This window comes from Neoarius graeffei, chromosome 23 (assembly GCF_027579695.1).
Source record: "Neoarius graeffei isolate fNeoGra1 chromosome 23, fNeoGra1.pri, whole genome shotgun sequence".
NCBI classification, from domain to species: Eukaryota; Metazoa; Chordata; class Actinopteri; order Siluriformes; family Ariidae; genus Neoarius; species Neoarius graeffei.
The window spans coordinates 16,806,916-16,819,214 of record NC_083591.1 but is presented as its reverse complement, the minus strand read 5'-3'; the positions used below and the strand labels follow the sequence as shown (position 1 = coordinate 16,819,214).

General features: G+C 41.6%; 1 protein-coding gene across 2 annotated transcripts in view; it reads left to right on the top strand.

The window, feature by feature from the left end:
• rabgef1l (RAB guanine nucleotide exchange factor (GEF) 1, like) overlaps positions 1-12,299 on the top strand; it is a 28,193-nt gene that overhangs the window by 4,486 nt on the left and 11,408 nt on the right. For both annotated transcript variants that reach the window (XM_060905853.1, XM_060905854.1), the window contains exons 2-4: positions 3,514-3,706; positions 6,433-6,605; positions 11,646-11,818. In XM_060905853.1, the coding sequence (XP_060761836.1) occupies positions 3,528-3,706; positions 6,433-6,605; positions 11,646-11,818 (525 nt within the window). In that variant the 5' untranslated portion in view covers positions 3,514-3,527. The remainder of the gene's footprint in view (positions 1-3,513; positions 3,707-6,432; positions 6,606-11,645; positions 11,819-12,299) is intronic.

Sequence of the window (12,299 nt, the reverse complement as noted above, 5' to 3'; positions counted from 1 at the left end):
TATACTAAATAAGTTTATTTACTAAATAAATAAACTTGAATTACGAATTACGAGAATTTCTGAAGCCTTATGCGCCTCGCCTCATCTATACGCTCTTGCCAGTATCTGTTGGCGTTGTCGGTGACAACAAGCCACAGCACCAAGACCAGCAACACTAACGACACCATGTCCTCCATGTTTATTGTTTACTATTCGGGTCGTGAGATGACCGCTTAAAAGCTCACTGAATCAGTGACATACACAGAGCATCGTGGACGAGTTCGCGGAGCGCAAGGCTCGTCGTATGCCCTTCAAATAATGCACGCAGTAGGCTATTGATGTTTTATTATGAGCCATGTACAGTATGTCGCCTAATGTTTTTTTGTTTCTGAGTTACATGTTCGTTTGAAGGACTTAATGTACAAAATAACATAGTTGCACCCCGTAGTGTTGAAATTGGTAAACACAGTGCATTCAGTGAGGTTTGCACCGCCCTCCTTTTATTTCTGACTCTTCCTGTCACCGTTGCAACCTCTGAGCGCTCATTCGTATGCCCTTCAAATAATGTGCGCAGTATAGGCTATTGATGTTTTATTATGAGCCATGTACAGTATCCTAATGTTTTTTGTTTCTGAGTTACATGTTCGTTTGAAGGACTTGATGTACTAAATAACATAGTTGCACCCGGTAGTGTTGAAATTGGTAAACACCGCAGTTGCGGACATTTTGTAGCCTAAAATGATGTTATGATAAGCTTTAATAAAGGGCCCGGTCATTTGCCCCGCCCCCGGCCCGGCTCTGACTTGTTCCGCCACTGTCACTGATGTCACTGTTTGCGTTGCTTAACGACATCACGTGACGTCCACCCACTTTCGCTAACTCCACCCAATGTGTCCACCCACTTCCAGCCAGCACGGTTCAGCGCGGTTGTAGTCGAAATGCAACTCCAACAGCCCCGCTCAGCTCGACTCAGCACGGCACAGCTCAGCCGCGTTTGTAGTGGAAAAGCGGCAATACTGGATATAATTGACTCTAAACCTTTCATTTGACTCTTACTGGATATAATTGACTCTAAACCTTTAATTCGACTCCTGATTGACTCCAAGAATTGAATCTTACTGGATATAATTGACTCCCAACCTTTCATTCGACTCCTGATTGACTCCAGGAATCAAATCTTTTTGTGATCAAGCTTTAACTTAAAGACAACCTTCGACCCTTACGTTGTAATGAATTAACTGAAGGCGAGTGTGTGTTTGTCATTTAAATATAACTGTTCTGTACTACTTCATCCACATCCTAATACTGTGCAATATTGTGAGTTTTAGAAACGGACTTGGGCCCATCACAATGGCTGTTTGGTTTTTATAATAATACTAAATTACAGTTCATTGGTTAAGTTTCCAGCTTATACAGTGCTCAGCGTAAATGAGTGCACCCCCTTTGAAAAGTAACATTTTAAACAATATCTCAATGAACACAAACAATTTCCAAAATGTTGACAAGACAAAGTTTAATATAACATCTGTTTAACTTATAACGGGAAAAAGTAAGGTTAATAATATAACTTAGATTACACATTTTTCAGTTTTACTCAAATTAGGGTGGTGCAAAAATGAGTACACTCCACAACAAAAACTACTACATCTAGTACTTTGTATGGCCTCCATGATTTTTGATGACGGCACCAAGTCTTCTAGGCATGGAATGAACAAGTTGGCGACATTTTGCAACATCAATCTTTTTATGCCTCTGCCACCGTAAGGTGCAGGAGGCATTATGTTTTTGGGTTGTCCGTCCGTGCATGCATGCGTCCGTCCCGAAACCTTCCGTGCGTGCGTGCGTGCGTCCGTCCCGAAACATTGTGAACGCAATATCTCAAAGGCTAATGAAAGGAATTTCACCAAACTTTCACCATTTGTGCGCTTTGGGACAAACATGAACTGATTAGATTTTGAGATCAAAAGATCTAAGGTCAAGGTCACTGTGAGGTCAAATGTCTGTCCGAAAATCTTGTGAACACAATACCTCCAAGGCTAATACAAGTAATTTCACCAGATCATGATTACTGTGAGGTCAAATGTCCATCCCCAAATCACAACTTAATAAGGTCTACCAGGCGGAGGCATCCCCATCGACGCCGTTGGCGTCGAGTTCTATCTAGTTTCATTCTTCAACAATGACCTCTTTTAGTGACTGGATGCTGGATGGAGAGTGATGCTCAACTTATCTCTTGAGAATTCCCCATAGGTGTTCGATTGGGTTCAGATCAGGAGACATACTTGGCCACTGAATCACTTTCACCCTGTTCTTCAGAAATCCAACAGTGGCCTTAGATGTGTGTTTAGTCATGTTGGAAAAGTGCACAATGACTAAGGGCACGGAGTGATGGTAGCATCTTCTCTTCCAGTATAGAGCAATACATCTGTGAATTCATGATGCCATCAGTGAAATGCAGCTCCCAGACACCAGCAGCACTCATGCAGCCCCACATAAGGACACTGCCACCACCATGTTTCACTGTAGGCACCATGCATTTTTCTTTGTATTCCTCACCTTTGCGACGCCATACAGTTTTGAAGCCATCAGTTCCAAAAACATTTATCTTGGTCTTATCACTCCAGAGTATAGAGTCCCAGTAGTCTTCATCTTTGTCAGCATGGACCCTGGCAAACTCTAGGCAGGCTTTTTTGTGCTTGGGCTTTAGGAGAGCCTTCTTTTGTGGATGGCATCCATGCATGCCATTCCTTTGCATTGTACACCGTATTGTGTCATGGGAAATAGTCACCCCAGTTTGGCTTTCTACTTCTTTCGATAACTGCAGTGAACTTGCATGCCGATTTTCTTCAGATCTTCTCATCAGAAGATGCTCCTGTCGAGGTGTTAACTTCCGTGGATGACCAGGACGTCTCTGTGAGATGGTTGCCGTTCCATCTTTCTTAAATTTTTGTACCACTTTTGCTACAGTATTCTGACTGATAAGTAAAGCTTTGCTGATCTTCTTGTAGCCTTCACCTTTGTGGCGGAAATAAATTATTTTCTTTGGGGAATTCTGAAGAGACAAGTTGAGCATCACTCTGCATCCAGTCACTAAAAGAGGTCATTGTTGAAGAATGGAAAAAGATTGATGTTGCAAAATGTCGCCAACTTGTTCATTCCATGCCTAGAAGACTTGTTGCTGTCATTAAAAATCATGGAGGCCATACAAAGTACTAGATGTAGTAGTTTTTGTTGTGGGGTGTACTCATTTTTGCACCACCCTAATTTGAGTAAAACTGAAAAATGTGTAATCTAAGTTACATTATTAACCTTACTTTTTCCCGTTATAAGTTAAACAGATGTTATATTAAACTTTGTCTTGTCAACATTTTGGAAATTGTTTGTGTTCATTGAGTTATTGTTTAAAATGTTACTTTTCAAAGGGGGTGTACTCATTTACACTGAGCACTGTATCTTACAGTATAAAAATCTATGATAATGATGTGACATTTCTTCCAGTCCGAGCTTACCATAGTCTGGTTTTATCCTGCACAGGTGTACAGGGAAGAATGAGTTCAAGCACTGAACGTCGAGGAATCTATGTGGATCAAGCGGCCCTGCTCTGCATGAAAGGCTGCAGTTTTTATGGCAATTCAGCCTGGGGAGGTCTCTGTTCCAAATGTTGGCGCGAGGAGAACCAGAAGGCACGAGCCAAGCAGATTGAGGAGGACCACGCACTAGCAGAGAGGTGAGGGTCAAATCAGGAGTGTCTTCTCATTATCGAGTTCAAATCTCGACGATGCCACAGCTATCCATGACCTGGAGATAAGGGACCAGAATTGGGCAGGATGGCTTACTCTGTTCCCCCGTCAGTCACAGGGCACCCGTGAGCTCGTGCAGCGCTCAACATTAACTTTTTAATCCACTCGTCCAGTCGGACAAGCAGTAAGATTTTTTCACTTGTCCTGACCATAACCTTTTTATTCCTATGTATTTACTAGTTCAGTGAAAGGAAAGTGATTAACAACATTTATCAAAAATCAGGTATAGTTACGATAATCATTATGCTTTAACGATTTCTAATTTTTCAATAAAACTCAAACTTTAACTGTAACAACAAACAAAAACTATCCAAAGCCCCATTATGGTGCGTGTGTTGTTCTAACCCATTGGGATTGTAGTCTTTTTCACTTTCTTTCGATGAAAGAAATTAGATATTACGACGTGGTTATTTTTACACACACACAACTGCTGTACTCGGCTTCCCCGGAATTTCGTGAACAAAACACAGCCAGATCACTGAGGGGATTGAACTAGTTTTGTTGGAACTTTATTAATGTACAGTAACTCTTGAATAATTACGATAAAAATTGTAGTTTTCAACAAATATTCAACTTGTCCCATCAGACAGGCAGATGCAGATTTGACTTGTCCGGACTAAACATTTGGTTGTCCCGGACAGTGGGACTCCCATTAATGTCGAGCCCTGACATGTATGTGAAAGATGGTACAACCCCGATTCCAAAAAAGTTGGGACAAAGTACAAATTGTAAATAAAAACAGAATGCAATGATGTGGAAGTTTCAAAATTCCATATTTTATTCAGAATAGAACATAGATGACATATCAAATGTTTAAACTGAGAAAATGTATCATTTAAAGAGAAAAATTAGGTGATTTTAAATTTCATGACAACAACACTTCTCAAAAAAGTTGGGACAAGGCCATGTTTACCACTGTGAGACCTCCCCTTTTCTCTTTACAGCAGTCTGTAAACGTCTGGGGACTTAGGAGACAAGTTGCTCAAGTTTAGGGATAGGAATGTTAACCCATTCTTGTCTAATGTAGGATTCTAGTTGCTCAACTATCTTAGGACTTTTTTGTCGTATCTTCTGTTTTATGATGCGCCAAATGTTTTCTATGGGTGAAAGATCTGGACTGCAGGCTGGCCAGTTCAGTACCCGGACCCTTCTTCTACGCAGCCATGATGCTGTAATTGATGCAGTATGTGGTTTGGCATTGTCATGTTGGAAAATGCAAGGTCTTCCCTGAAAGAGACGTCGTCTGGATGGGAGCATATGTTGCTCTAGAACCTGGATATACCTTTCAGCATTGATGGTGTCTTTCCAGATGTGTAAGCTGCCCATGCCACACACACTAATGCAACCCCATACCATCAGAGATGCAGGCTTCTGAACTGAGCGCTGATAACAACTTGGGTCGTCCTTCTCCTCTTTAGTCCGAATGACACGGCGTCCCTGATTTCCATAAAGAACTTCAAATTTTGATTCGTGACCACAGAACAGTTTTCCACTTTGCCACAGTCCATTTTAAATGAGCCTTGGCCCAGAGAAGACGTCTATGCTTCTGGATCATGTTTAGATACGGCTTCTTCTTTGAACTACAGAGTTTTAGCTGGCAACGGCGGATGGCACGGTGAATTGTGTTCACAGATAATGTTCTCTGGAAATATTCCTGAGCCCATTTTGTGATTTCCAATACAGAAGCATGCCTGTATGTGATGCAGTGCCGTCTAAGGGCCCGAAGATCACAGGCACCCAGTATGGTTTTCCGGCCTTGACCCTTACGCACAGAGATTCTTCCAGATTCTCTGAATCTTTTGATGATATTATGCACTGTAGATGATGATATGTTCAAACTCTTTGCAATTTTACACTGTCAAACTCCTTTCTGATATTGCTCCACTATTTGTCAGCGCAGAATTAGGGGGATTGGTGATCCTCTTCCCATCTTTACTTCTGAGAGCCGCTGCCACTCCAAGATGCTCTTTTTATACCCAGTCATGTTAATGACCTATTGCCAATTGACCTAATGAGTTGCAATTTGGTCCTCCAGCTGTTCCTTTTTTGTACCTTTAACTTTTCCAGCCTCTTATTGCCCCTGTCCCAACTTTTTTGAGAAGTGTTGCTGTCATGAAATTTCAAATGAGCCAATATTTGGCATGACATTTCAAAATGTCTCACTTTTGACATTTGATATGTTGTCTATGTTCTATTGTGAATACAATATCAGTTTTTGAGATTTTGTAAATTATTGCATTCCGTTTTTATTTACAATTTGTACTTTTGTCCCAACTTTTTTGGAATCGGGGTTGTAGATAGCATTTTCTTCCAAGTATGTGTGACACAGCAGTGGATAAAGATGTGGTTGGTTGGCTTCACATGTCTTGAAGGAAGTTTGTTTTTCCCTGACTGGTAGCTGACAGAGAGCTGCCTAGTGTGTGAGATTTGATAGGTGACCAAACTGGGGAGAAAAACGTGAAAAAATGGATTGAACATATGTGCGTTTGTTGTAAATAAACACTCTGCCACATTTATCACATTTATATAAAATGGTATATTGTACAGCCTCATACTCTCCACACATTATCCAGATATGTTGTTTTGTATACTGTGGTTTTGTGCTGTCTGTGACTTATTGTGTATACTTTTTGTTTTTTTTTTGTTTCACCAGACTGCAAAAAGAAGAAGATGCAGCCTATTCAGATAGTAACCAGGGGGCGCACTCAGGGAACTCGTCTACCAAGCTGAGCAAACCAGAAGACAAAAGGAACAGTCAAAAGTCACGCACCGTCCCCACAGGAAAAAAATTTTTCACCACGCTTGCAAAGACAACCCTAGGGAGAGGTAAGTCTGTGGGTTTTTTGAGGAGACAGTGTGTTAACATTATGAATTCTTGTGATTAAGTAAAGATAAGACCGATGTCCTGGTGATTGGAAACGAGGCCCGAAATAAACATGTTGCCTTCTCTCTGCATTTGAAGAATCTGTGAGTCATTTTTGACCACATCTCTAAAGGAACATGAGTAATGTGTGTAGAAATGTGTGCTCACTGTAATATCTTTAAGGACTGAGACATTCTGTCCACTTGGGGTCATGATGAGAGGCTTACACAATGCTTTAGTGTCAGTTAGATTGCGTCACTGAGATTCAACCTTATCTTTTGGTGCAAAATGAAGAAGCAAGTGTGACCGTCAAAGTGTCCAGAAGAACTGTGGCTGGGTGCACAAGATGCTCAGTAAAACCTACAGCTCATTTCCTTATAAAACTGCACTCATTGTACCTGGGACTACTTTGCTTTTTAAAAAAAAAAAAAGGTCGTCTCACACCAAATATTGATTTAGTTTCATTTATTATGGCTTACTGATTACTGTTCATAGAATTTTTTTAATGTTGAAACATGTCATTTCATTATATTTTAAGACATTTTTGGTCTACAGCATTTCTTTACATGTGCCTAAGGGCCTCTGCATGCTCTTGCGACAAGGCTTTCGCAGATAGCTTTTCGCAGACAGTTGTAATTTATCGTTGAGCGGGGAGTAATAGGCGTGCGCGATGTTATTCACCGCCACAACGCAAGGGGGCGCAAAGTCGCGAAATCGCTAGGAGTAGTTGGTGGGTGTGGCTAGTGGAGTGTTTATCCTCCGGTTACTTATAATGACTACAACTGGAGTCGTATAGATGTACGTACTTCCTCACTTCCTCGATCAACCGCTCTTCGTGCTGCTCCATCTTCGCTCGTGTTTTTAAAAATGGCGGTAGTGAAAACAAAACAAACCGGGAAAGTAGGGAAGCGGAAGTGCGTGTACAGCGGATGTAGAGTGGACCAATCAGAGCCCTCTTGTCTGCGAGGCTTCTGCAGTGGTCACAATTTTTTGGGAGGTGCGCGCAGAGCGTCTGCGAAGGGGGGGGGCTACGTAGACGCCATCTGCGACACCATCTGCAAGGACTGCATTGTCGGCATAAATTGGCCTTAAGATTTTTGCACAGTTTTTTTTGTTTGTTTGTTTTTGTTTTTTTAAACCTCTGCTAATTTTGGTTGGAGGAGGTTATGTTTTCACCTCCATTTGTTTGCCTTTCACAACATATCTCAAAAAAGGAGTGAGCAGATTTAGATGAAATTTAAAGGAAATGTGGGTCATGGGCCAAAGAACAATTGACTTGAATTGATGTAAATCCGAATATGTGGCTTGGCGGAGGTGTGCACTCTAGTTTTGAAACTAAACTAACTAAAACTCTATAATGTAAGGAATAAAATAAGAAAATGAAATATGATTGTTCTCCAATAGCAACACTTCCCAAAGTGTTTTGTTTCTCTTCTACTCCAGCAATTCGGTCGTATTATTTTTGTTTAATAAAGACTAACCCCCCACCCCGCCTTTTTTTTTTTTTTAATCGAGGCGTATTTTTAGTTACGTTTTAAGTTAGAAGTTAGTTCCCGAATTGAACATAATCTTAGATTATAGGAGTCATGAACAGTCAATCCCTAACTTTCTCTTGAAGTTAATAAAACAAAAATAAATAAAGCTTGTTACAGAGAAAGTGCAAAGTCCTCTGTTCTGAAGACTGTGCCATGGTGGAAAACCCGCGTCCTGTCGAATACTTCACGGTATTAATGATTTTCTTTGTTAAGTAACAACAGGTTTGTAACATGTAGGCGAATGAGGTAGGAGGCAAGTGAGGATGCCTGGCATGTAACTTTTTAAGGGCAAGTCATCATCATCATCTGTGGCCATAACAGGGATTAAAACACAGGCAAGCAACAAGGATAATCCATTTGCAAAAATGAGAGGAATGGGCATGATTCAAAACGAGAAAGTACACTGAGACATAGAACTCTGAGGCAGCGGGGTATACACAGAAAACTCCTCAAACACTAACACAAGAAAAGTGAACACTTGGATAACAAGCCTTGCCTTTTTGCCATGAAAACTGTGAAAAAAGTTCCAAAATTCAAAGGCAAGAGTTGTACCGTCATCGTATTTAAATATCTTCATTGACTTCATCGACCCTCTCTATCTTGGAGGAATGTTGTTGGATACTATGTTCATGCTGGATCACATATGTTATCAGTCAGCAGTGTGCGGCTGTGCTATGAACAGACTGTTGCTTTGTTAGTTAGATTAAGTGAGAAGTGATAACCCTACAGGTCACTAAAACACTGATTTCACCACAACGTTCTTACTGGAAAGACAAAGATGGACGTGTTTTGCTTATCCGTTCAAGAGCTCTAAGGGGAAGAGTATGTGCACACAAGTTCATGCCCCTGCACTGTCAGCATTCTTTGGATTTTTAGTTGAATTGCTCTTTGTTTCCTGGCAGGAGATGTACTGATCAGTCATAACATCAGGGAAAATGGACCCACAGAAGAGCCACTATAGCACAAATTGCTGAAAATGTTAATATTGGCTATGATAAAGGTGTCAGAACACACAGTGTATCGTAGCTTACTGCGTATGGGGCTGCATAGCCACAGACCAGCCATGTCTCTCTTCGACTAACAAGGAACAGGTTCCGTTCTGGTTCACGCACCAATGTTTGAACCGTTCAGAGCATTTTGACCAAGAATAAATTGGTTCGGAACCTGAAAAGTTGGTTCCCAGCTGGAAACAAAATATAGCTGGGTTTTTTTGTTTGTTTTTTTAAACCACAAATCATGACATCAGTGGGCATGTCATTAGTTTGAAGAGGAAGTGGAGTGAAGCAATGGAGAATGCAACAGAGAAGGATACAGCTTCAGAAAAAATGGGATGAAAACAAATACCTGCAGTAACGGAATAAATGCTCAGAGTAATCAGCGTGCTCCGCCATCTTGCTACGACTGTTGTGTATTGTGCAACACCTTCTGTTCATGATGCATCTTTGATTCTGCTCAGAACTGGTGAAAACGTCGGCTGGTTTGCTACCTGGCACCAAAGTTTAAAGAATTCTGACCAGAACCGGTTCAGGCACCCATTCCCTGCTGGTTGAAAAGGTGTATCAGAGGACCATGGAACCATGGAAGAAGGTGGCCTGATCTGATGAATCACATTTTCTTTTGCATCATTTGGATGGCCGGGTGCATGTGTGTGTCACTTAATCTGGAAAAGAGATAGCACTAGGATGCACTATGTGAAGAGGGCAAGCCGGCAGAGGTCGTGTGATACTCTGGGCAATGTTCTGCTGGGAAACCTTGGGTCTTTGCATTCACATGGATGTGAAATTGAGACTATACAACCTGCCTAAACATTGTTGCAGTCCAACTACAGCCCTTCATGACAAAGGTATTCCCTATTGGCAGTAGCCTTTTCAGTAGGTTAATACGTCCTGCCACACTGCAAAAAATGTTCAGGAATGGCTTGAGGAACGTGGGCAGCATGGTGGTGCAGTGGTTAGCCCTGTCGCCTCACAGCAAGAAGGTTCTGGGTTCGAACCTGTGTGGAGTTTGCATGTTCTCCCTGTGTCTTTGTGGGTTTCCTCCCACAGTTCATTCAGATTAGGTCCCAGCCAGTGGGGTTGCATGAGCCAGTGCATGCTTAGTGCCATTCCCAAAGCTGGATAGATTGCGTCAGAAAGGGCATCCGGTGTAAAAACCTATGCCAGATCAAATATGTGGATCATTATGATCCGCTGAGGTGACCCCTAACGGGAACAGCCGAAAGAAGATGAAGAAAGAAGAATGGTTTGAGGAACAATGCAGAGTTCAAGGTGTTAACTTGGCCTCCAAATTCCCCAGATCTTAATCTGAGCAAGCATCTGTCAAGCAAGTCTGAGCCTCACAACTTGCAGAACTTAAACAATCTGCTGCAAATGTCTTCGTGCCAGATACCACAGCACACCTTCAGAGGACTTGTGGTGTCCATGCCTCAATGGGTCACAAGGGGGACCTGCACAATATTTGTCAGGTGGATTTAACGTTATGGCTGATCAGTGTATCTGAAATGTTTTTAAAAAATGGCCTTATGGGACGTTCTTTAACACCCACTCTTATTTTATACACTCTTAAAACACGTGTTGAAAATAACACAACTTGCGTTGTTTTTTAACACATCTATATGTCCAGATTGGGACAACAGAACTTTTGTTCATTTTAACACATTATTTGTTATTTGTGCAATTTTGGTGTTAAACATTTCTGAAATATAACACAACTCTTGTTGAAATTAAACTTGCACAAAAGATGTGTTGATTTCCAACACATTCGTTTTAAGAGTGTATTCTCTATAGGGCATTTATAAAAGGACAGCCTTATAAAGCACATGACAGTTGATGGTATTCTATGCTGACATCAATATTCAGTAAAACATTAGTATTTGTATGTTTTAACCCCCACACATAATGTACCACACATCCAAAGATCATTATTTTGGCACTTTCCACTCGTGTGCATTCAGAACTTTAAAAGGGAGCCTGCTTGATACTTTATTGCCTAATGTGCGATGTGAATGGCGGCACGGTGGTGTAGTGGTTAGCGCTGTCGCCTCACAGCAAGAAGGTCCGGGTTCGAGCCCCGTGGCCGGCGAGGGCCTTTCTGTGCGGAGTTTGCATGTTCTCCCCGTGTCCGCGTGGGTTTCCTCTGGGTGCTCCGGTTTCCCACACAGTCCAAAGACATGCAGGTTAGGTTAACTGGTGACTCTAAATTGACCGTAGGTGTGAATGTGAGTGTGAATGGTTGTCTGTGTCTATGTGTCAGCCCTGTGATGACCTGGCGACTTGTCCAGGGTGTACCCCGCCTTTCGCCCATAGTCAGCTGGGATAGGCTCCAGCTTGCCTGCGACCCTGTAGAACAGGATAAAGCGGCTAGAGATAATGAGATGAGATGAGGTGCGATGTGAATTTGGTGAAGCATGGTATTAAGTCATCAGGGATAATATAATATATGATGACGTCCTTTCTTCCCCCCCATCAGATGTCAATGTTCCCAGCCAGCCAGCTCCCACCACCTCCATCAGCCAGCGGCCTGTTGCAGAATCAGACCAAGCTACAAGACAATTCATCGATTTCCTGAAGACCATACAAAAGCCTGGACGGGATATTTTTAAACAGTGCCATTCCTTCTGTTATAGTGTCGCTTACAAGAAGGTACTTAAATTGTATTCAAACTTTTTTTTTTTAAGAGCAAATTCTGTGTATTAGGGGTGTAACATAATTCAACTCTGTGTATATGTATCTGTTTAGTGCTCTAAATATCTGTATTTGGATTTAAACTCAAAGTTGGTGTGGCCTAAATTGGAAGTTATTTATTTATTTATTTAACAAATGCAAATAATTGTGTTTGTACTTGCCAGTAGTATTTTTTTTTTAAATGAATTTAGTTGGATCTATTCCCCAAAATATAAACAAAATAGTAGCCTAATATGAAGCAAGCATGACCAGGCAGCTCCTAAGGATGAATTACATTACATTATTAGCATTTATCAGATGCTCCTATCCAGAGCGACTTACAACATCCTGGGGAGCAGTTGGGGGTTAGGTGCCTTGCTCAAGTGCACTTCAGCCATTCCTGCTGGTCCAGGGAATTGAACCAGCAATCTTTTTAGTTCCAAAGCTGTTTCTCTAACCA